Source organism: Triticum dicoccoides, chromosome 7B (genome assembly GCF_002162155.2).
Source record: "Triticum dicoccoides isolate Atlit2015 ecotype Zavitan chromosome 7B, WEW_v2.0, whole genome shotgun sequence".
NCBI lineage: Eukaryota > Viridiplantae > Streptophyta > Magnoliopsida > Poales > Poaceae > Triticum > Triticum dicoccoides.
Genome location: NC_041393.1, coordinates 487,417,442 through 487,441,540, shown reverse-complemented (window position 1 = coordinate 487,441,540; position 24,099 = coordinate 487,417,442). Strand labels below are relative to the sequence as shown.

The window sequence follows — 24,099 nt, the reverse complement described above, 5'->3', positions numbered from 1 at the left end:
TTCACCACATGATATGTGTTTTGCTTGGAGCGTCATTTTATTTTGTTAGTATTTGCTTGCTGTTAGTTACAATAATGTTTTTCATCTTTAGTTTCAATAAAAATGTCAAGGATAGCCTTTGCCATGCTTATTTTGCTAGTATACATGTTGCTGTTTGAAAACAGAAAGTTTACCGCTGTTGCAAAAATTCCCTAGAAAAGTCAGAGAACGGTATAATGTTGAATCTTTTTTCATATTGAGCTCTGATAAATTTATTACAGTGGTAATTTTCTCTCATAATTTTTGGAATTAGGGAAGTATTATGAATCTTGCATTCTTTACAGACTGTACTGTTTTGACAGATTGCTGTTATGGTTGCATTGTTTGCATATGTTTGCTTGTTTAATGGTTCTATTTCAGGACAGGAGTATTAAATATGCAAAGGCATTTAGTATGCAATGTTGAATAATAATTTAAGTGATCTGTTACAGTATAAAATGATAAGGTTTTGCATTGGTTTATACTAACCTATCTCACGAGTTCTTGTTGAGTTTGGTGTGGATGAAGCTTTTGATAAAAAGAGAAAACATGATATGAGAGGAATTAAGGAGACACAAAAGCTCAAGCTTGGGGATGCCCAAGGCACCCCAAGATAATATTTCAAGAATTCTCAAGCATCTAAGCTTGGGGATGCCCCGGTAGGCATCCCACCTTTCTTCTTCAACAACTATCGGTTAGTATCGGTTGAGCCTAAGTTTTTGCTTCTTCACATGAGTTGTGCTATCCTTGCAATGTCATTTTATTTTTCTTTGCTTGCTGTTTGAATAAAATACCAAGATATGAATTCTTTAATGAGAGAGAGCCTTCATTTAGTTTCATAATTATTTAGCTACTCATTGGTCTTCACTTATATCTTTTTGAGTAGTTTGTCATTTACTCGTGTGCTTCACTTATATCCTATGAGTAAATTGTTGAATGAGTTGATTGTAATAAATCTGAAATTATATATGTTTCATTTGCTATCCCATGGGGAGTAATGACTTCGCATCTAAGAAGTAGAGGTTGTAAATTTATTGACGGTTAGCAAGCATTGTATTAGTCATTTGAACAATTCATGAAAGATTATTCAAGGAAGAGAGATTTCACATATAAACATATTATCATAGACATCTTTTATAATTCTGAGCACTCATTAAGTATGACATGCTAAAGAGTTGATGTTGGACAAGGAAGACAACGTAATGGGTTATGTTTTCTCACATCTCAGTTAAAGCATATTGTCATGGATCATTCAAACATGTTAAGCTTGCCTTTCCCCCTCATGCTAGCCAAAATTCCTTGCACCAAGTAGAGATACTACTTGTGCTTCCAAATATCCTTAAACCCAGTTTTTGCCATGAGAGTCCACCATACCTACCTATGGATTGAGTAAGATCCTTCAAGTAAGTTGTCATCGGTGCAAGCAATAAAAATTGCTCTCTAAATATGCATGACTTATTAGTGCGGAGAAAATAAGCTTTGTACGAACTTGTTATGGAAGCAATAAAAGCGACGGACTGCATAATAAAGGTCCATATACAAGGGGCAATATAAAGTGACGTTCTTTCGCATTAAGATTTTGTGTATCCAACCCTAAAAGTGCATGGCAACCTCTGCTTCCCTCTGCGAAGGGCCTATCTTTTACTTTATGTCTTTTACTTTTATGCAAGAGTCAAGGTGATCTTCACCTTTCCCTTTTTCATTTTATCCTTTGGCAAGCACTTTCTGTTAGGGTGATCCTGATATATATATCCAATTGGATGTACGTTAGCATGAACTATTACTGTTGACATCACTCAAAGGTGAATACGTTTAGAGGCAACATTATAAGCCCCTATCTTTCTCTGTGTCTGATTAAAACTTCATAACCACAAGTATTGCGTGAGTGTTAGCAATTGTAGGAGACTATATGATAGTTGAGTATGTGAAGTTTGCTAAATCAAAGCTCTGACATAGACTCTTCCTGAAAGTAAGATGGATCGCAATTGTTTGATGACTAAGAATGAAGTTTGCTAGTTTTCAAGAATGTTTATGGTCTATGCTTTGACATGTGAATTGCTTGTTACTTTATCGTGAGAAGTTTTATGAGGTGAACTACTGTTATGACATATTATCATGCTAGAAAAGGTGATTGGAATTATCATTGATCAAACTTGTGCACCTTCTAGCATTCACACTTCATAAATTCTTTCTTTTATCATTTACCTACTCGAGGACGAGTAGGAATTAAGCTTGGGGATGCTGATACGTCTCCAACGTATCTATAATTTATGAAGCATTCATGCTATTTTATTATCTATTTTGCATGATTACGGGCTTTATTATACACTTTTATATTACTTTTGGGACTAACCTATTAACCGGAGGCCCAACCCATATTGTTGTTTTATTGCCTGTTTCAGTATTTCGAAGAAAAGGAATATCTAACGGAGTCCAAACGGAATGAAACCTTCGGCAACGTGATTTTTTGGAAGATTATCATCCTGGAGACTTGGAGTCCACGTCAGAAGATACTCGAGGAGCCCAGGAGATAGGGGGACCCCCCTACTGGGCGCGCCCCCTGTCTCGTGGACCCCTCGAGCACCTCCCGACTGACTTCTTTCGCCTATATATTCCCTCGTACCCTAAAAACATCGAATAACAAGACAGATCGGGAGTTCCGCCACCACAAGCCTCTGTAGCCACCAAAAACCTCTCGGGAGTCTGTTCCGGCACCCTGCCGGAGGGGAACCCATCACCGGTGGCCATCTTCATCATCCCGGCACTATCCATGACGAGGAGGGAGTAGTTCACCCTCGGGGGTGAGGGTATGTACCAGTAGCTATGTGTTTGATCTCTCTCTCTCTCTCTCTCTCTCTCTCTCTCTCTCTCTCTCGTGTTCTCGACTTCACACGATCTTGATGTATCGCGAGCTTTGTTATTATAGTTGGATCTTATGATGTTTCTTCCCCTCTACTCTCTTGTGATGAATTGAGTTTCCATCTTGAAGTTATCTTATCGGATTGAGTCTTTATTTGAGAACACTTGATGTATGTCTTTCCGTGTTTATCTGTGGTGACAATGGGATATCACGTGCCACTTGATGTATGTTTTCGTGACCAACTTGCGGGTTCCGCCCATGAACCTATGCATAGGGGTTGGCACACGTTTTCTTGACTCTCTGGTAGAAACTTTTGGGCACTCTTTGAAGTACTTTGTGTTGGTTGGATGAATCTGAGATTGTGTGATGCATATCATATAATCATGCCCATGGATACTTGAGGTGACAATGGAGTATCTAGGTGACATTAGGGTTTTGGTTGATTTGTGTCTTAAGGTGTTATTCTAGTACGAACTCTTTAATAGATCGATCCAAAAGAATTACTTTGAGGTGGTTTCCTACCCTACCATAATATCTACGTTTGTTCTCTGCTATTAGTGGCTTTGGAGTGACTCTTTGTTGCATGTTGAGGGATTGTTATATGATCTATCTATGTTATTATTGTTGAGAGAACTTGCACTAGTGAAAGTATGAACCCTAGGCCTTGTTTCCTATCATTGCAATACCGTTTACGCTCACGTTTATCATTAGTTACCTTGCTGTTTTTATAATTTCAGATTACAAATACCTTTATCTACTATCCATTTTGCGCTTGTATCACCATCTCTTCGCCAAACTAGTGCACCTATACAATTTGCCATTGTATTGGGGGTGTTGGGGACACAAGAGACTCTTTGTTATTTGGTTGCAGGATTGTTTGAGAGAGACCATCTTCATCCTACACCTCCTACAGATTGATAAACCTTAGGTCATCCACTTGAGGGAAATTTGCTACTGTCCTACAAACCTGTGCACTTGCAGGCCCAACAACGTCTACAAGAAGAAGGTTGTGTAGTAGACATCACGCGTCCTTGGCGAAGTTGGTGCCGTTGTCCATGATGATGCTGTTCGGCATGCCGTAGAAAACTGCTATGTCCTTGATGAACCGGACGGCTGTTGGCCTGTCCAGTTTCTTGATCGGCCGAGCTTCGATCCACTTGGTGAACTTGTCCACTACCACCAGCAGGTGTGTCATGTCGCCTTGAGCGGTTTTGAAGGGTCCCACCATGTCGAGTCCCCAGACCACGAAGGGCCAGGCGATCGGTATGGTGCGGAGTGCTGACGCCGACTGGTGGCTGCGTTTGCTGAAGCGCTGGCACCCCTCACACTTGAGAACGAGTGACTCGGCATCTTCGAGGGCAGTGGGCCAGTAAAAATCGTGGCAGAACGCCTTGGCCACCAGGGATCGCGACGTGGCATGGTGCCCGCATTCGCCCTAGTGTATGTCGAGGAGGATGTCGATGCCCTGATCCTGCTCGATGCAGTGCTGGAGCACGCCGGTGGAGCTGCGCTTAACGAGCTCATTGTTGATGATGTTGTAGGCGGACGCCTGGCGCTGCACTTGCCGGGCCTCGGTTTAATCCATGGGGAGAACCTCGTTCTCCAGGAACTCTGATATTGGGAGGTCCCACGAGGGAGCCGTAACCACGGCGAAGACGGTCACCAGGGTGGGTTATGGATCGGCAGCCCCCGAGCCAGGTTGAGCAGCCCCCGGGTTGGGAACGGCGGCGGTCGGGTCCGGGGTGTGTCGGCCGGATTGAGCTGAGCAGCCCCCAGGACGGGTTCAGCAGTCCCCGGGCCGGGTTGCGGCGCGGCGGGGTTGTCTGGAACGTGGGTGGACTCGGAGTCCGGTGACGGCTTGCGCAGGTGCTCGAGGGAGACGCCGGACGGGATGGACTGCCGGGACAATGCGATCTTGGCGAGCATGTCGGCCGCTTCATTCTCCGCGCGTGGGACGTGGAGGAACTCGCAGCCTTCGAAGGACCCGGTCAGCTTTTGGACGAGGAAGCGGTAGCTTGCCATGTTGGAGTCGCGGGCGTCCCACTCACCGGAGCATTGCTGCACGACAAGGTCCGAGTCGCCGTAGCACAGGATGTGTCGGATGCCGAGTTCCTTGGCAAGCCGGAGGCCGTGTACAAGGGCTTCGTACTCGGCGATGTTGTTGGAGGCGGTGAAGTGGATCTGGAGCATGTAGCGGAGTCGGTCGCCCTTCGGTGATGATAGCACGATGCCGGCCCCCAAGCCGAGTCGCATCTTGGACCCGGCGAAGTGCATGCACCAATGCGTCGAGTCGGGAGGCGGTGCCAAGTACTGGGTCTCGGTCCAGTCGACGAGGAAGTCGGCCAGGGCCTGAGACTTGATCGTGGTGCGGGGCTCGTAGAGGATGGTGTGGCCGGCTAGCTGGAGCGCCCACTTGGCGACCCGGCCAGAGGCATCTCGGCACCCGATGATTTCTCTGATAGGCGTCGTGCTGACGACGGTGACGACGTGCTCTTGGAAGTACTGCTTCAGCTTCTTGGCGGTGAGGTACACGCCGTAACACATCTTCTGGTAGTGCGGGTAGTTCTGCTTGGAGATGGAGAGCACCTCGCTCAGGTAGTAGACCGGGCGCTGGACGGCTTGGATCTTGCCCTTCTCTGGTCGCTCGACCACCAGCATCGTGCTGACCGCCCGCGAGGTCGCGGCTATGTAGAGGAACAGCGGCTCCTTGTCGATCGACGCGGCCAGGACTGGTGCGGTGGAGAGCATGCACTTGAGGTCTTGGAAGGCCTCGTCTGCCTTGTTGTTCCATTCGAACGGGCTCGTCTTCTTCATCAACTGGTACAGGGCAGCGCCCTCTTGCCCAGCTGGCTTAGGAACCGGCTGACCGAGGCCAAGCATCCGGTGAACTTCTGGACATTGCGCAGCCGAGCCGGCTTGCGCATGCGCTCGATGGCCTTGATCTTCTCCGGGTTCGCCTCGATGCCGCGTTCCGAGACGAGGAAGCCGAGTAGCTTTCCGACCGGGACGCTGAAAACGCATTTTTTCGGGTTAAGCTTGACCTTGTATTCGCGGAGGTTGGCGAATGTTTCCTTCAAGTCGTCGAGGAGCGTGAGGTGCTGCTTGGTCTTCACCATGATGTCATCCACGTAAACATGGATATTGCGTCCGAGTTGCGACACCAGGCATTTCTACATGCAGCGTAGGAAGGTGGTGCCGACATTCTTCAAGCCGAACGACATGGTGATGTAACAGTATGCCCCAAAGGGTGGGATGAAGGACGTCTTCAGGGCGTCGGCCGGGTCCAGCTTGATTTGTTGGTAGCCGGAGTAAGCATCCAGGAAGGGCAGGAGCTTGCACCCGGCGGTCGAGTCGATGACTTGGTCGATCCGCGGGAGGGTAAACGGATCCTTGGGACAGGCCTTGTTGAGGCTGGTGTAGTCGATACACATGCGCCAGGTCTTGTTCTTCTTCAGGACAAGGACTGGGTTGGCCAGCCACTCGAACTAAAACACTTCCATTATGAAGCCGGCCACTAAAAGCTTGGCGACCTCTTCACCAATGGTTCTTCTCTTCTCTTCGGAAAATCGTCATAGCGGCTGATGGACAGGCTTGGCGTCCTTGCGGACGTGAAGTTTGTGCTCGGCGTACTTCCTAGGGATACCCGGCATGTCCTTGGGGGTCCATGCGAAGATATCCCGATTCTCACGTAGGAAGTCAACGAGCTCGCCTTCCTATTTGCTGTCGAGGCGGGCGCCTACGACGACGTACTTGCTGCAACTAGGGTCTTCCGGGTTCAGCTTCACCTTCTTGGTTTCCTTGGAGGGCCTGAAGGCGGCTTCGTCGGCCGGGTCCTTAACCGGGATCGATGCGGCCGAGGCTTCGCCTGCCATGGCGACGATCCGGTCGAGCTGGCGTTGCTCCTCGGCTATGACCAGCGACTCGGCCAACTTGGCGCCGTCTCGGGCGCACTCCAGGGACTTGCGGTAGTCGCCGGTAACGGTGATGAGGCCCTTGGGACCCGGCATCTTCATCTTCAGGTACGCATAGTGGGGAACCGCCATGAACTTGGCAAGCGCGGGCCGGCCCAGCAACGCGTGGTACGCGCTGGACAGGTCCACCACCTCGAACCAGATTGGTTCACGCCGGAAGTGGCCGCTGTCACCGAACAGGACGTCGAGCCGGACCCGGGCAATGGGAGAGCAGGAAAGGCTAGGTACGATGCCGTGGAAGATCGTCCGGGTCGGCTCCAGGTCCTCAGCCTTGAGGCCAAGCTTAGTCATCGTGTCGCGGTAGAGGATGTTGATGCTGCTGCCGCCGTTAATGAGGACTCGGGAGAACTTGCACGTGCGCCGTGCAACGATGGTTGGGTTGAGGATGAGGGCGTAACCACCCGGATTCGGCATCAGTGCCGGGTGATCCTCCCAGGTCCAGGTGATCGGGCGATCCGACCAGTGCATGAATTCCGGCTTGGCCGGGATGACGGTGTTCACCTCCTGCCGAAGGAGACGCTCGCTGCGCTTGTCATCGCGCGAGGCTGGTGAAGATGACGTAGGCCGCGTTCTAGTCCGGGAAGGCATCGTCGCGCATCGCGCCGCCAGCTGGAGGCGGCGGTGGAGGCGGAGGCGGCCGCCCCGCGCCTGGAGCCGGAGCCGGAGGAGGCGGGACATCACCCCTCATGATGCGCTTGGTGATGGCGCACTGCCGATGCGTGTGCGTGGACGGTCTTGCGCTGTTGTGCTGCTTGCAGGGAGCGTCGAGCATCTCTTTGAAACTCATGGCGGGCTGCCACGCCATCTTGCCGATCTGCCGACGCTTCGCCGCCGGGTCTGCCGCGGGCTCGGCGGCCGCGACGAGCCGGTTGTCGTGACGCTGCACCGGCTGGTCGGCCTTGCGCTTGTTATTCTGGTGATGCTGCTGCCGGCTGTTTTCGCCGGCCGGCTTTGGAGGGGGAACCGGCTTCGCCTTGCCGACTTCGTCCAGCGCCACCTAGATCTTCATGGCGGAGTCGGTGTTGGCGTATTTGTCCGCCGTTACCATGAGCGTGGCCATGGTGACCGGCTCGGAGCGCAAGAGCTTGTGCTTGAGGAGGGTGCCGTCTCGGCACCCGTTGACGAAGTACTGGATCGTTTGGACTTCATGGACGCCCTCACAGCTATTTCGGAGCTCGGTCCAGCGTGCGAGGTACTCGCGACCGGTCTCCGTTGGCCCCCGTATGCACATGGCGAGCTAGCTAGGGTGGCCGGGTCGCTTGTAGGTCCCCGTGAAGTTGCGGACGAAGGCCTCCTCGAAATCGACCCACGTTTTGATGCTGCCCATCGGCAGACTGTTCAACCACGTGCGGGCCGACCCCTGGAGCATGAGCTGTGCGTAGCGCACGGCGAGACAGCGATTGGCACCGGTGATGCCAATGGCCGTGGTGTAGTCGGTGAACCAGTCTTCTGGCTTCACCGTCCCATTGTACTTGGGGGTGTCGCGGGGGAGCATGAATCCTTTGGGGAAGGGCTCGTCCCGGACGCATGGGCCGAAGCACATCAGACCAATAGCGCCGCTCTCCTCCACCTCCAGGGAGCGAGCGAGCTGATCGAGGCGGTGGAGAGCGTCAACGTCGTCGATGGCGCGTGGGCCAAGTTGACTGGCAGGCCAGGCCCTGGGGGGCCGGGTCGGTCGGAGCCGGACGTTGGCCATGCTGGCCGGGTCCGCACTGGGTCTCCAGGGCGGGCTCGTCGCCCAGGACGCCGGCGGCTGTGGCGGCCGGGTCGCGCCGAGTCTGGGCTTGGCCGGAGTGCGCCTCGCATGGAAGCGAGGAAGCCGTGTGCAGAAGTTCGCCGGGTCCGCCAAGGCGGGCGAAGCCAGATCCGGCCGGCTTGGCGAGCTGGTTGACGCGGTCCTGCTGGGTGTTGGCTGTGTTGAGGAGCTCACGCATCCGCCCGATGCGCTCTTGTAGCTCTTCACCCCTGAGTCGGTCCAGGCCGACTGCGGCTACCTGGGCAGCGCGCATGTTCTTCACTGGGGTCTCATAGACGGTCTGGACGGCGCCGAGGGCCCAGCCGATCACTCCTCCCCGGGTACGCACAGCGGCGACCCAGCTTGGCTCGGCCGTGGCGGGCACGAATCCGTGGGCGGCGTCGTGCTCCAGCTGAGCGGCTTCCAGGCGACGCTTGGTGGCGGCGAGCGTCTCGGACAGGTCCAGCATCTGCTGGCGCCTTTCCTCAAGCTGAGTTCGGGCCTCAGCGACTTTGGTGGCGTCGGCACCAGTGCCGATGGGGACGCGGAGGCTTTGTATCGCAACGCGCAATGGATCAAACGGCTCGGTCTGTTCCGCTGCGGCCCTGGCTTCTGCGGCCTTCCTCGACTTGCTCGATGAGGAGGAGGCGCCATCGCCGGTGACGAAAACCTCCACATGGATGTCCATTGCCCCGGCAGAAATGCCACTGCCGAGGGAGAGGGGGGAGTCGGAGTAGCTGAGCACCTCGTTGGGGTACTCGTCGGCCGCGAATGCATCGGAGATGCGCATCGCGGCGAAGGAGGCGGCGAGCGCGCCGATGACGTCGTCCGCCAGCGCGACAGACTCGTCGGAGTAGGAGAAGGGCCCCGTCTGAAGCATGCTGCCGGCCAGCTCCTCGAGCTGCCCCACGGTGGGCGCCAACTGTCGTGGTGGGCGGACGGCAGATGCCAAGAGATGGCTAAAGAGAGGAGGAGGCTCGAGGGCGCTGGTGGGCTCCAAAGGCGAGGTTGGCATGAGCGGGCGCGGGATGCCGGACATACCCAGGTTTGGGGCTCTCAGGAGAGATAATACCCTTAATCCTGCCGAGTGTAGTTTGATGTTCGACAGTACAATGTCGCTCCTGGAGCTGTATGGGAGAGGAAGGGAGCTGGCCAAGGCTTGGGCTGCCCCTTCTCTCTGGGGTGGCTATTTCGGTGGCTAGTTGCTTACTTGTTCTTGTTCTCTACATACATCACATGCCCGTATATGCGTGGGCTCCTGGGGGGTTTTATAGACCAACCCCCAGGGATACAGTGGTAATATTGCGAGTCGGTGGGTCAGGGTTGTCGGCGTCCGGGAACCCGGGTTGGGTCCCGCGGGGGCCTGTGGTTCGCCGGGTTCCCCTAGGCGTGGGCCCCGCATGCCTAGGGGGACTGTGCGCCGTCTTGTCGATCGTCAGGGTGAGGCCGAGTCGAGTCGTGTACAGTGACGCCCCGTCAGGTCGCCGCTTGTTGTCGTCAGCGGCGAGGGCGGGAGCACTGTTGCCACGCCAGCCCTGGTCAGCGGGCAGGTGAGGGGCACTGTTGCCACGCTCCGGCTGACCATAGGCATGGGTGGGGGCACTGTTGTCTTGGTCATCGGTGATTGAAGTCTCGTCCCATCATACGGCCTGGATGGGACGGAGCTGACCCGTGGCTGGATTGCGGAGCACGCCACAGGTGAGGCCGGCTTGTTGGGGAAGCCTTGGTCGCGCCGGGTTTGGCTGTCTCATGCCACTTGTTGAGGCCGGGTCGACGTGCCTTGCCGGGTCGGAGAGCTTGGCAGGGCTGCGGGCCTTGCCGGGTCGAGCGACCCGGCCAGGCGCGTGCCGGTTTGAGGGGCAATGCAGGCCCCGCTGTTTTTGAAAAGGATCTGGGTTCCGTTGCCTGCCCGGGGTTCATGCCCCCGAAAATATTGGAGGTAGATGGATATGGATGAGATTCTTCATGTAATCGAGTCAATTTGTTAGGGTTTGATCCCTAGTATCCACTATGGTCTGGGATTTATGTTGCTATGACTTTGTTATGCTTAATGCTTATCACTATGTCCCAAATGCCATGATTTTAGATCTGAACCCTTTATGTCTTTATGAATATAATTAATTGACCCATAGACCCCAAAGTGACAATAATAGGGATACTCTCCGGGAATGACTGTAATTTGAGGAGTTCGTATATTTAATACTCCCTCCGTTCCTAAATACTTGTCTTTCTAGTCATTTCAACAAGAGACTACATACGGAGCAAAATGAGTGAATCTACACTCTAAAATATGTCTACATACATCTGTATGTAGTAGTCATTTGAAATGTTTAGAAAGACAAATATTTAGAAACGGAGGGAGTATGTGTTAATTCTTTGTTCTGGTTCTCTATTAAAAGTAGTGTCTTAATTACTTTTAGTTTTCATTAGGACCTCGCTCCCATAAGAGGGTAGGACAAAAGTTGTCATGCAAGTTCTTACCGCAAGCATGTATGACTATATACGGAATACATGCCTATGAAGAATTGATGAATTGGAGCTTGTGTGTACCGCTCTAGGTTGTGACTGTTACATAATAAATTTCATCCAAGTATCCATCGCTACTCCATGCCTACGTTTTTACAATATTTTGTTTGCTCAAGTTACTATTACTACTATTGCTGCTACAAACTGCTATTGTTACTGTTACTACTGTTTCCACTGTTATCATATTATTGTGTTACTAATAATTGTTGCGCGGACATGATTTATCAGGTGTTGTTAAATTGACAACTCAATTGCTAAGGATTATAAATATTTTTTGACTCTCTTTGTGTCGAATCAATAAATTTGGATGAAATACTACCCGCATATATTGTTGTGGTCTCTTATACTCGTGGGTCATCATTTTCTTGTAAATAATTATTATGATGTGCATGCAAGTTAATGGTGGTCTGAAGCAAAACGAATAATTTTATTTAACATATGGCCCTAGGCCCTTTAGCAATAATAAAAACAGAAAAAAAAATAAGACAGTTAACAAAGGATCCTGAAGTACAAAGCCCAGACTTGATTTGTCCAACGTCTCTATTATTAGACGGGGTTGTGCACGTAGTCCATGTTGCGATGCAACCACTAATACAAACATACGAATTAATTTGGAAATCAAGCTATTAACGCAATTTATTATTAGACAAATAGTTACATTTGCAATTACTAACTAGGTCCATTTAAATAGGTATTTTTTGCACATAATCAATTTGAAACTGAGTCACTAATAAAATTAATTAATTAGATGATAATTAATTATGCCTGCAGATAGTTAGCAATAGTGACTTTTTAATTAGAAACACAGTTAATTAGGCTTGCAGATAATAGTGATTAATTATTTCTCCAAAATTCATTAATTAGATAGACAATTAGTCTCACCGAATCAAATTTAAAACGCTCGCAGGCGAGGATGGCCAATAAGCTCTCGGTGACATAGCCAACCAGTGCCTGGCAACATGGACCACGACTACCATGCGCTCGTGATATGGGCGTCCAAGCGGTCCTCAAGATAGATGGCGACCATACTCATAGGACATCCACACACTGACGATTGCCGAAGTGTTCTCGGGGGAGGACAACAAGCGCTCGAGGACGAGGTCAATGGGCGTGCGCTCGAGGACGACCAAGCGCTAGCGGTTGAGGGCTCGACAACGCTTTCATGAACGACGATGACAATCGAGGCCAGTCGGTCACATGCCATCACTCTTCAAATAATTTTTATCCCGTAGCAACGCACGAGTATTTAGGTGGTAGGCCTAGTTAAGCAATTATATATCTAATTATTAGCTGCAAATTGCAATCAGGGCAGCTAATTATTAAGTGGCAAATAGCATCATGTCGCACATCGAATACCAACAACTCTATGGGAATTAACTCCACCCAACCGTTAAATAGTGTGCCAAATCGAATAAGATCTGGCATTGCATACTAGAGAGTAGGCTCCTAGCGTGAGTAGACCGATAATATATACTAGAGTACGTGCATTCATTTAGCGTATTTGTAGTCTAGCACCACGATGACACCATACATCTCACGGGTTGTGCAGCGCCAAGGGGACGATCGGACGGAGCTGTTACGCGCGTTAGCAGCTGAGAGATGTGTGCTGGCCGCGCGGATGGCTACGGGCAGGTAACGATTCACTTTTCCTTGTATAAACAAAGAGCAACCCCTCGCCATTGTCTTCACTCCACGGTCCACTCTCCACACACATCCACTCCGCTAGAGCCGACACCGGTCTCAGTCCGAGAGAAGAGGGCAAGAGGCCATGGCGAGCGAGCGCAATGGCGACGGGGGCAAGGAGCGCGCCGGGGAGAACGGCAACGGCGGCGGCGTGTCCTTGGAGCTGCCGGAGATCAGGTACACAAAGCTCTTCATCAACGGGGCCTTCGTCGACGCCGTCTCCGGTACGTGCCTGCGCATCTCTTCTCTCCTTTGTCGTGCGTAGACATCAAGTACTTGATTGAACTTAGTTTTTAGGATTGGTGCGGATTTGTCCATTCTAAATGGACCATTCACCTTCATAGTTTGGGCTTAGTTCGAATTGAGCAGGCTTTGCTCGTGGTTGGCTGAACTTGGAATCCTGAAAAATGAGTACTCTATCAAGTATTTGAGGTCAGCTCTGGCGCGGAGCCGCATGTTGTTGACCCTGTTCACGACGCACAGCTCTTGGGGACACATGGCATGACAAAGACCAACAAGCGATAAGATTCATTTTGTCTAAGCGGAATTCACGGAAGTAACATGGTTAACTTGTTGTAAACTACTCCGGAGTATAAGAGAGAAGAAGCCACAAGCTAGCTAGCGTGACGGGGTGCTTAGCTTAGCTAAAAATAATGTCCCCTAGTTTTACAAAGCATAATGGAGGGTGGGAAGTACGACAAAGCATAGCTAAGACAGCGATGAGCATGTAGGCGATCTGATCTCCATACCCAGATGCATGGGACTGATGAACTTGTAGGAGCGCATTGCGTGGGGTAGAGAGAGGCACCGATGAAATTCTCCGGATGGCGAGAGCAACACATGTGTTCTTCTAGAAGCGGCCTGGGGGAATCTGCTTGGCACTGCTGTGCTACACGTCCTTGTTGTCAGGTCCTCCCGTGCCCCCCACGGCCACTCCCGCGTGTGTCCTTCCTTTCCTCCTCCTTGTCATCTGGTCCCGGTCTGAGACGGCCGTTTCTCGTTTGTACGAGCATGCCCGCCCGTGAGATGCCACTGAAATCAGATTCGAATGACCGTAGCGCCTGTCGCCGTCTAAGCCCGTCCGTCACCTTCTAGAAGCGAGCGGATGGCTACGTCCACGTCGCTGGCTCCCATGCTTGCCTGCATGCTCCAGCCTTCCAGGCTGCTCGGCCGGATGCCAGTGCCGACGAACGTTACCAGACGCAATAGGCCCTTCCCAGTGCTTCATCGTGAACAAATGCTAAGCATGTCACATAAGCAAAAAAATGACACGGCACAACATTTAAGGAGTCTAGAGAGTACTTTGATGATCCCAGAAAGAACCAATGCCAAGCACGAGAACCTAGCAAACCACATAAATGAAACAATTTGACCAATGCATGAAAGACTTTAGGTGCTAACTCATTAAATAAAGTGTGCTTAGCAACAACAAGTTAAGCACCTATGCATTGGGGACTTGAGTTGCTAAAGTATTTAATGCACTTAGCACCTCATCTAAGGCTGGTCATAGTGGGGAGTAACTTAGACTAGTAACATACATATGTTACTGGTCTATGTTACTACCTTCATAGTGGGTAGTGTCATAGGTGTGGTAATATAGTTGCCTTCATTTATTACTTTGTAGACTCATTATGCATTGGAAACCGCTATGTGATGGTAACATATTATGTTACTCTATTTGCCTCTCTCCTCATTAACTACTTGCCACATCATCATTTTTGCTTATGTGGCATCTATGTTACTATCTATGTTACTTCCACTATGACCAGCCTAAGCACATTTGCATTGGGAGAGGTCTAATCTGACAAGGACACAAGGTTGCTTGCCGTGAGGACTGAGCTCGGAACAAAAGCATGGTCCATGCATGGGTTGTAAGGCCGACTCCAACGGGCGATCCTATTTGGTTTGGTAAGTTTTTTGGATCCAAACAGACAAATGGTGCAGCCCAACGCAAGAGAGCGAGACCAAATCTTGTCCGTATCGTGTCCGTCTCAACCCAAATCCGAAGCAAATCTGGGTCGGATTTGCATCAAACAAAACAATTGACGGACACGCACGCGGATCTCGTCGTCCGCCTCGGCCCCGCATGCCGACCCCCAAACCACTTCCCACCGCCCATATTTAAGCTGCACGCGTGGGACGGGCCCGCCTGTCAACCACCGAGTCGGCCCCAAAACGTCCCTTTTAATGCCGAAGCTATGGACCGGCCGTCCACATCCTCTTCCCCACTTCATTTTCGTCGCTTCCACACTCTTCTCTACCCCCTCGAGCCCCAACCAACCCTAGAGCACGCTTTCGGCCACCATCGCCAAGTCGGGGAAGTACGACCGCGATGACGGGTCTTCTTCAGGCCCGCGCGCCGCCGCCGGCTTCACCATTGCCCAACGCGCCGCCACGACACGGACCCGCCCGTGCATGAAGGTGGACGTGTGCTAGCACTACTAGTACACCCCCACCCCGCTACCGTGCTCGGATGCCCACCTACCGACCGGGTGGCATATGAGCCTAGATCGGGTGCCAGTGCCGGCCATTTCGCTGAGCGGCCACGCGTGGCTTCTCGAGATCAACCCCGCGCGGGCCTCGTCGATGATCCCAGGTACGCCTCACATGCTCGCTTTGGGACACTTGGTTCCGGGATGAGCACGATGTGCGCCGGCAAACATTTTCTGCTGATCATGCTAGCCCAGCAACCGCGCGCTCTAGAACACCTCATCTTCCCAGCCCTCCACGTTCGCGCTCTAGGGCACGAGTGAGCGGACATACACCCTTGTCGTCCCCGCCACCACCAGATTCACATCAGTCCATGACGGCCAAAGAGGAGGGAGCTGGTGAGGAATGTGATCGCAGACTCATAGATCGAGTTTCAGAACACCAAGTGGGACGGTCTGGAGGTGCGGATGGCACTTTTGGCCGCCGAGGACGATGACATCCCCGAGCTCAAGGAGATGGAGGAGCCAGACGACGCAGAGCCTCGGTGGAACCCTGTGGCGGTGGGCCAGTCGTGGTCGTGGACTTCGACCCTGTCGTTTATGTCAGTGTTGGTGTCTGTGTTGGCCGTGTGGTTTGGCGCCGATACATGGTCACCGCCCCGAGTGCCATGCTGCCCCTTGCGATGCAGACGCCACAAGCCCACCCGTGGCAACCGCCTTCCTTCGTCGACCTTAGCACCGGCGAGGAAGATGGGGACTACGACATGCAGTGTAGACGGCGGCGAAGGCTTGTTTTCTTTTTTGAAGTTTCAAGTTTAAGTTTAATGCATGTCGAACAGTTTGGCGGCGACTTTTGAACGTTTAATGTAATATGTAGTCATCTTTTTACATTACTTTTGATGCCTTTTTAAATCTAAATTGTAGTTAAAAGCCGGACGCTCTTGCCAATTGCGTCGGGCTGTTGGGTGCAATCATGCACGGACGACCGCAAATGGATACTCGTGTCTGCTTTGTCGATCCAAACATATAAAATTCGAACAAAACAAACGTTTGTTTACGGTTGTGCGTTGGAATTGGCCAAATAAAAAGGTAAAAAGATGCCTTTTTCAATTGTAAAAGAACTTCCCTCTTGTATTGTTTTTCGAAGAGGGCCCTAGATTTATATTCAAGGCCTCTAATAATACAAGTACATCCAAGAAATAACGAAATTAAACCCAATCTCAGAGTGTCAAGCAAACTCAGTTTAGAAACATACATATGCAAGTTGTACTTAATTTTCTTCAGCAAATATCAAAGAACAAGCAGTACAAATTCCCATCAATTTTGAACGACAAGTACACAATATACTTGACACATACGAGTACTTTTAATGATTATCCAGTTACACATGATGTTTTAATCAAATAATACATCCTCATTACATCTATTTTCGTCTATAAGAGATGAAATCTCCATCGAAGATGGACAGGTGCGGCAATGCGTGCCATAATAATATAGTGTGTTAACAACTGGCACGGAAGTATGCTTAAACTTGGAGGCGGTCATTCCTTTCAGATTTTACTGATTAGTACTAGTAGTTTAGGTAAAAAAAAAAAATCTATTGGTAAAAAAACTATTAGCTGGATTTATACAAGTTTGTGTCACTTAGATTGTAAACCTGGCAAGTATTCTTTTTGCGGGATCAAGCCAAGGCAAGCTGATCTTTAATTTTCAGTAGGAAGGAATTTAGCTTCACCCGAACACTTGATGACATGACACCGTATTTTGCATGTGAAACAACACAAATAGTTGCGTAAAATAAAAAAATAAAAATAATGAAAACAAATAATTTTTGAGGCAGTCAAAAAGACGAAAGAATTCGGAACACGACTTTTTTTACTAGAACGAATCTAGAAAAGCTGACACAAAAGTGCAAGATTTATATTTTTATTATGAAATTCATAATATTTTATTTTTTTGATAAAGGGCGATTTTATTAACTCAAAATGTAGTATCAAGTGGATACGAAGCATTATGAGCAACACCCAGCCTCTGCATAACTAGGATGCACACAGCCGAACATCAAAAGTCTGACAACCAGAAGAAAACAAAAACCGATAAATCGGCAATAGTAGAGTCCTATAGACCGACACTGTCCTATGTCGAAAGGTGAGATGGATGGATCCGGAGGTTATGCTGCCACCCATGTTGGGTAAAAACTACCGTAGCCACCTGCTCCAACCGCGTACACACCGTCTTGAACAACGGTTGGACCTCCGGTCGTTGTAGCATAGACCACATACGAAACGAGTGCGTACAATCGAAAATAGCCTGCAAAGGAGAAGCATTTTGTCACTAAAAACAAAATCATTTCTACATAGCGAAAGCGACCATAGTAAGGCATACACTCCCACCCTTAATAGCGTTTTGAACCTATTTGAAATACCGTCCAACCAATGATCAAAAATATTGGCAACACTTGTGGGCGGATATAAACTTGACGCTATTTGGATGACTGGCCACGTAGAACGTGCAAAGTTGCATTGGAAAAAGAGGTGTCTGATTGTCTCATCATGAGTACAAAAACAACACTTCTTACTCCCTTGCCAATTGCGCCGTGCGAGGTTGTCTTTGGTTAGAACAACTCCCCTACGAAGATACCACATGAAGACTTTAACTTTTAGTGGTATCTTCGACCTCCAAATTTTCTTATGATTACTCAGCGGTACCTCAAAATGCGTGAGCGCATAATACATAGAGTCTGCGGTGAAAGACCTTGATGTAGTAAGGTTCCAGCGAAACACATACCGGCCTTCTGTCAGGCTAATCGCATCTAGACGGGACAAAAGATTATGCCATGACATTAGTCGGGGGCCGGTCAAATCCCGCCTGAATGAAATATTCGGGAGGGGGGGAGGGGGATGAACTGAGCACCCGCGCAATAGTATTATTCTTATCGCGAGCAATGTTGTACAAGGCTGGATATTGTTCTCGGAGAGTGGCACCGCCTAGCCAGATGTCTTCCCAAAAACGAATCTCCGACCCGTCCTTTATCGTGAAAGACCCAAAGCGAAAGAGATATTTCTTTGCCGCCATTAGGCCAGCCCAAAAGTGCGAGTTGTCAGGTTTCCAATGTGCCTGAGACACCGCCTTGTGACCTAAATACTTGTTGCGCAGTATGGTTTGCCAAACATCATCCTCAGTAAGAGGTTTGAACAACCATTTACTAAAGAGAGCCTCATTCTTGACCTGCAGGTCATGAATTCCAAGGCCACCTTGGTCTTTCGGCCTACAAACCACACTCCACTTGGCTAGTCTGTATTTTTTCTTTTCCCCGTCTCCTTGCCAAAAGAATCTGGATCTGAAATAGTCCAGCCTTTGCAGGACCCCTTTTGGGAGTTGGAAGAAAAAAAGCATATAGAGAACCATATTTATGAGGACAGAGTTACTATTAATGTGGAAACTGTAAAACTGGATTTTTAATACTCCCTCCGTTCCAAAATGTAAGACGGTTTTTAACACTATATTAGAGTCAAAAAACGTCGTATATTATGGGACGGAGGGAATACAAAAACCTAGGAAAATAGAATGGCTCATAATTATTTTCGAAAAATCAAAAATGATTTGTGGCATTCATAAAAATCACCATAGTTCTATATCTTTTGTAATGCTCACGATTTTGTCTCTCTTTTTAATAAAATTTCTGGTTCGTTTCATTTTAACACTGGTTGGATTTTCTATACTTCTCGCGAAATATTTCTTGTTTTGTCAATATTCAGATATTTGGAAGAACTCCTCTTAGATATTTTAAACAGTTATGATCTTCTTTCCAAAATTCTCCCCTGATGGTGGTGCTGTATTCAGTAGTTTTTCTCCCCTTCTGATCTGAACTTCACGGCCGTTATGTTGGTTTTCTGCTTGATCAGGTAAGACATTCGAGACCAGGGATCCGCGGACCGGGGATGTGATCGCCAGTATCGCCGAAGGTGACAAGGAGGATGTGGACCTGGCCGTCAAAGCCGCAAGAGAAGCCTTCGATCATGGCAAATGGCCTCGCATGCCCGGATCCGTACGATTCTTTCCTCTATCAATTCTTCATCATACACAAAAAAAATGAAAGAATTACAGTTCAATCTGAAAAAGCAACTGCCGCGCAGGAAAGAGGAAGGATTATGATGAAGTACGCGGACCTGGTGGAGCAGCACGCGGAGGAGCTGACCCTGCTGGAGAGCCTGGACGCCGGCAAGCCGCGCACGGTGACCAGGGTGGTCGACATTGGGACCTCCGCCACGTCCCTGCGCTACTTCGCCGGAGCGGCCGACAAGATCCACGGCGAGACGCTCAAGATGTCGACGCAGTTCCAGGGGCACACCTTGCGCGAACCCATGGGCGTCGCCGGGCTCATCATCCCCTGGAACTTCCCCGCCATCATGTTCTTCTGCAAGGTCGCCCCCGCGCTTGCCGCCGGCTGCACCATGGTCGTCAAGCCTGCCGAGCAGACCCCCCTCAGCGCGCTCTACTTTGCTCACTTGGCCAAGCAGGTCAGGATGTCAGATCGGTCACCTGACTGGAGACACACACTGCCTCCGCAGTTCTGAACTTTTGGCGTTGTGTTCTTGTGCAGGCAGGAGTCCCAGATGGGGTGATCAATGTGATCACCGGCTTCGGCCCAACAGCGGGAGCAGCGATCGCGTGTCACATGGACGTCGACATGGTAATCTCACAACATCCATCATTTAGTACATGAGCAAATAGTTACCGTATCATTTCTTGCTCGTCCAGGTCAGTTTCACGGGATCAACAGCAGTTGGGCGGCTCATAATGGAGGCCTCGGCGAGGAGCAACCTGAAGCCGGTGTCCCTCGAGCTGGGCGGCAAATCTCCGCTCATCATCTTCGACGACGCGGACGTGGACCTGGCCGTGGATCTCTCCATCAGCGCCAACTTCTTCAACAAGGTGAACACCATCTTGATTAGAGATGGCATAGCCATAGGAGTTAGAGTAGCTGAGATCAGCCATCGATGTTGCAGGGAGAAGCTTGCCTCGCGGCGAGCCGTGTCTACCTGCAAGAGGGTATCTACGGTCGATTCGTGAAGAAGTTGGCGGAGCGCATGGAGAGTTGGGTTGTCGGGGATCCTTTCGATCCGCGCGTCAATCAAGGGCCGCAGGTAAAGAACAATCGATCATTCCCATTGTTTCTGCGACACAGATTGATTTCTATTGAATCTGAAACTTGGACGTTATTACTCGTGCCCAGGTGGACAAGGAACAATATGAGAAGGTGCTGAGCTACATCGACCTTGGCAAGCGAGAAGGGGCCAACGTACTGACAGGAGGAAAGCCCTGTGGACAGAGAGGTTACTACATCGAGCCCACGGTTTTCACCGATGTTAAGGTCGAAATTCATCGACAGAACAGTAAATATAATGCCGTTACATGATCACTTCACTCTCGGTCCAGTATATCTGACATCGTGGTAGGGAATCCCTGAACAGGATGACATGATCATAGCGAAGGAGGAGATCTTCGGACCCGTCATGTGCCTGATGAAGTTCAGGTAAGTGACCGACAGAGATACAACTAGTGCACTCTCAAATCTCAATCTGTGATGACAAGAATCTTTTCATGGTTCTAGGACGGTGGAGGAGGTGATCGCCAAGGCCAACGACACGAGGTACGGGCTGGCGGCGGGGGTGGTGACTAAGGACATCGACGTGGCCAACAGGATGACGCGGTCGATCCGCGCCGGGGTGGTGTGGGTCAACTGCTACTTCGCCATGGACGCCGACTGCCCGTTTGGGGGCCGCAAGATGAGCGGGTTCGGTAAGGACGCCAGCATGCACGCGCTCGACAAGTTCCTCGCCGTCAAGGCCGTCGTCACCCCTGTGTACGACTCGCCCTGGCTCTAGGCTAGCTCTCCACTCTTTAGTTGCTTGCTTCTCTTGTCTCGCATGGTCGTTTACGAGGAGAAGCAGCAAAAGGAAGAGAAACATTGTTCATTCAGAGACAACGTATTATTTTTTCTTTTGTTCGAAAGAGTCAACATTGTTTGTCGATGCTGTGGTAATATTGTTTTTTCGACAAAGGTGGATTTTATTGGCTCAAATGGAGCATCAAGAGGATACAATACAAGGGCATCTCCAACCGCGATCCGCAAACCGCCTGCATCCGTTCGGACCGCGAAAGACATCCAACGCGGGCCTATATCGGTTCGCGGCACGGTCCGGGCATGTTTTAGCCCGCGCTTTTGTAGCATCCCGCAATGTTTCGGCGCCAAAATCCTCCACTCTCTCCTTCCACCCCCGCCGCTCTGCGTCCAATTTCTGCTCTTTTATCCCACCCTCTCATTCCTTCCGCCCCAATGCAAAGAACCGTCGGAGAACATGTCGGAGATGGAGGCGGCGGCGGTGCCGAAGGATCCGAGCATCACGCTCGCCCGGAAGATCAACTCGGCTACGCGGTAAACTCGTTGTACCAAAGCGAAGGCCATAAAGGAGGAGAAGCTCAAGAAGTGCTTAGCCGCCATAGGGCCTGGTGGTGGCATTGGGTGTGGTCGTCGCGGACGCCGCAGCCCCACATGTCCAGAAACCGTCGTGGCCGGAGCAGTGTATACACTGCGAGGTGCCGAAGGAAAACTCCCCACGCCACGTCAGAAATAGATCATGGGGATGGAGGAGCGCGCCTTAGTCTGGTCACAATGGGGAGGAACTTAAGAGTAACATCACACACTCCAATACAACTTTGCTTATGTGACACATATTTAATGAAGAGAGAGGTGCTTGTGGTAACTAGCTAAGTTATCGGAACATCACACACTCGAAGAAAAAGTGAGTCTATAACCTAACAAATACATCGTTGCATGACACTACATAGATGTTCCTACCCACTATGGAGGTAGTAACATAGTCTAGGGAAGTGTGTAAGTTACTAGTTTATGTTCTTGCCCATTGTAACCAGCCTTAGCCAAAGGCCACGCAGCACGGAGGGCCAGGACGATCGCACCCAGCACCGCGACGGCCGCTGTTGGCAGCAACCAATTGTATATCATTTCCTTTCTATCCTACTTTAAGGAAAACATAAGGTTCTATATTTGCGCTCGCCTTGAACACTAAATTAAAAAAATGTAAACGAATTAAAACAATACTGAAATTTTTTGTGGCAAACTTAACAAATATTTTGAGAGCTTATAAATTTTCAATTTCAAATGACATTGGTGGAAGTCACGATAGAAAAAAAACAAAATCAGCACTCGAAATGCTTTTGCAAATGGTATTTTTGGAGCATCGATTTTGATTGTTTTTGCCATAACTTCCACGAACGTGATTTAATGATGAAATTTTGCAAGCACTCAGAACATTTGTCAATGTTTCGCACAATTTCTTTTAGAATTTTCTGATTATTCTTGTCAATTTTTTTACGATAAATTGTTCATCCGGGCTCGAGCTAAGTATAGTAGTCTTTGTTCTGTTGTCCATTCTTTCTTGTGTCATCCCCCACGCACCCATCTTCGTTGTTTCTAGTTTTATTACTATTATTCTCACTAGTTTTCTAAAGATTCGCCTCAACTTACTCACGTCTTATTGGAAAATAAATAAAATCACATTTTTATAAGTCAATAAGTATTGAATTTCGTGCGCAGAAAAGTAAGTATGGATTTTAAGAAAAATCCAACGTCATATTTTTAAGCATGGCAAATCTGACGTCTTTTTTTTTGAGCATCAGTACAGAGACAAGCGCTCTCCTCCCACTGAAAGCGCATCGCCGGAAATCCTGAAATAAATCCAGGAATAATGCGAGCACCAGGATTTGAACCCTGATGGGTTGGGGATACCACTGTCCACCTAACCAACTCAACCACAGGTTGATTCACGGCAAATCTGACATCTGGGATGGTGAATTATGTTGTCGCAAGCATGACAATTTCCTTCAGTAAGCATGACAAATCCTTGCCAATTTCCATTGGCAAACATGATGAATCTTTGCCATGGTAGCGACAATATAATTTTTCATCGCAGATTTTAGATTTGGCATCTCCAAAAATCCAGACGTTAGATTTTTAACATTTACGGTAAGCATTGATTTAATTGTCATTTTTAGTATGCAATCATATTAACAATAAAATGGCCAATAAATTACCATGATTGTCTACAACATTTTATGCACTCGTTACAACGCACAAACAAGTATTTAGTCCATTTAAGATATTGCACATCAAATGCCAACTAGAGTGCCAAACTCCACCCAACAGTTAAATAGTATAGGAGAATAAAATAAGGTCACTTAGGCCTAGGCTTCACATATATCATATATACCGAAGGTGAAGGAGTGGAAGAAGACGGCGTGTCTAGTCACTCCCGGCTCGACTAGCAGACGTCGTGGACGTTGGTGAACTCCCCGGACATGTTGGCGACGACGTAAGAGGAAGATAGTCACAACGGCGCCCTGAGCGAACTCTCGGGTGCTCTTGGGCATCGTCAATTGCGCTCGACCTAGGTTTTTCAAGGTTTCGTGGGAGATGTGAAAGAATGTGGATGGTGACGTCGTGTGGTTGGCGAGCCCTGTGGTGGAGATAAGGTTGGAGGGGAGCATGGGCGAGCAGCGCGCTCACGACCGTGCGCTGATGGAGGTCCCCCTGTTGCTTTTGCGAGAGGAAGGAGAAGGTGGGTGCGGGCTACAACCCCAGCCGCTGACTGTTGGGACCTGCAGGCCAGTTTTTTTGGACGATTCTCCCAGAATCGCCCCTCTCCCCAGCTTCTCTCAGAATCATCACTTCATATTTTTTTACAATCCTAGCTAATTAGACCTTAACTAGATAGGATTGTAAAAAATATATGAAGTGACGATTCTGGGAGAAGCTGGGGAGGGGGGCGATTCTGGGAGAATCGCCCAAAAGAACTG

At 49.5% G+C, this 24,099-nt stretch overlaps 1 protein-coding gene across 1 annotated transcript; it reads left to right on the top strand.

Annotated features, from left to right (window-relative positions):
* Window positions 1-12,878: 12,878 nt before the first annotated feature.
* Window positions 12,879-21,244, top strand: LOC119341033 (aldehyde dehydrogenase family 2 member C4-like). The gene is made up of 9 exons (XM_037612930.1): window positions 12,879-13,017; window positions 19,128-19,270; window positions 19,359-19,742; window positions 19,826-19,915; window positions 19,984-20,157; window positions 20,232-20,369; window positions 20,459-20,596; window positions 20,697-20,758; window positions 20,837-21,244. Exons 1-9 carry the CDS (start codon window positions 12,879-12,881, stop codon window positions 21,108-21,110), a joined length of 1,542 nt encoding a protein of 513 aa, XP_037468827.1. The 3' UTR covers window positions 21,111-21,244.
* Window positions 21,245-24,099: the final 2,855 nt, after the last annotated feature.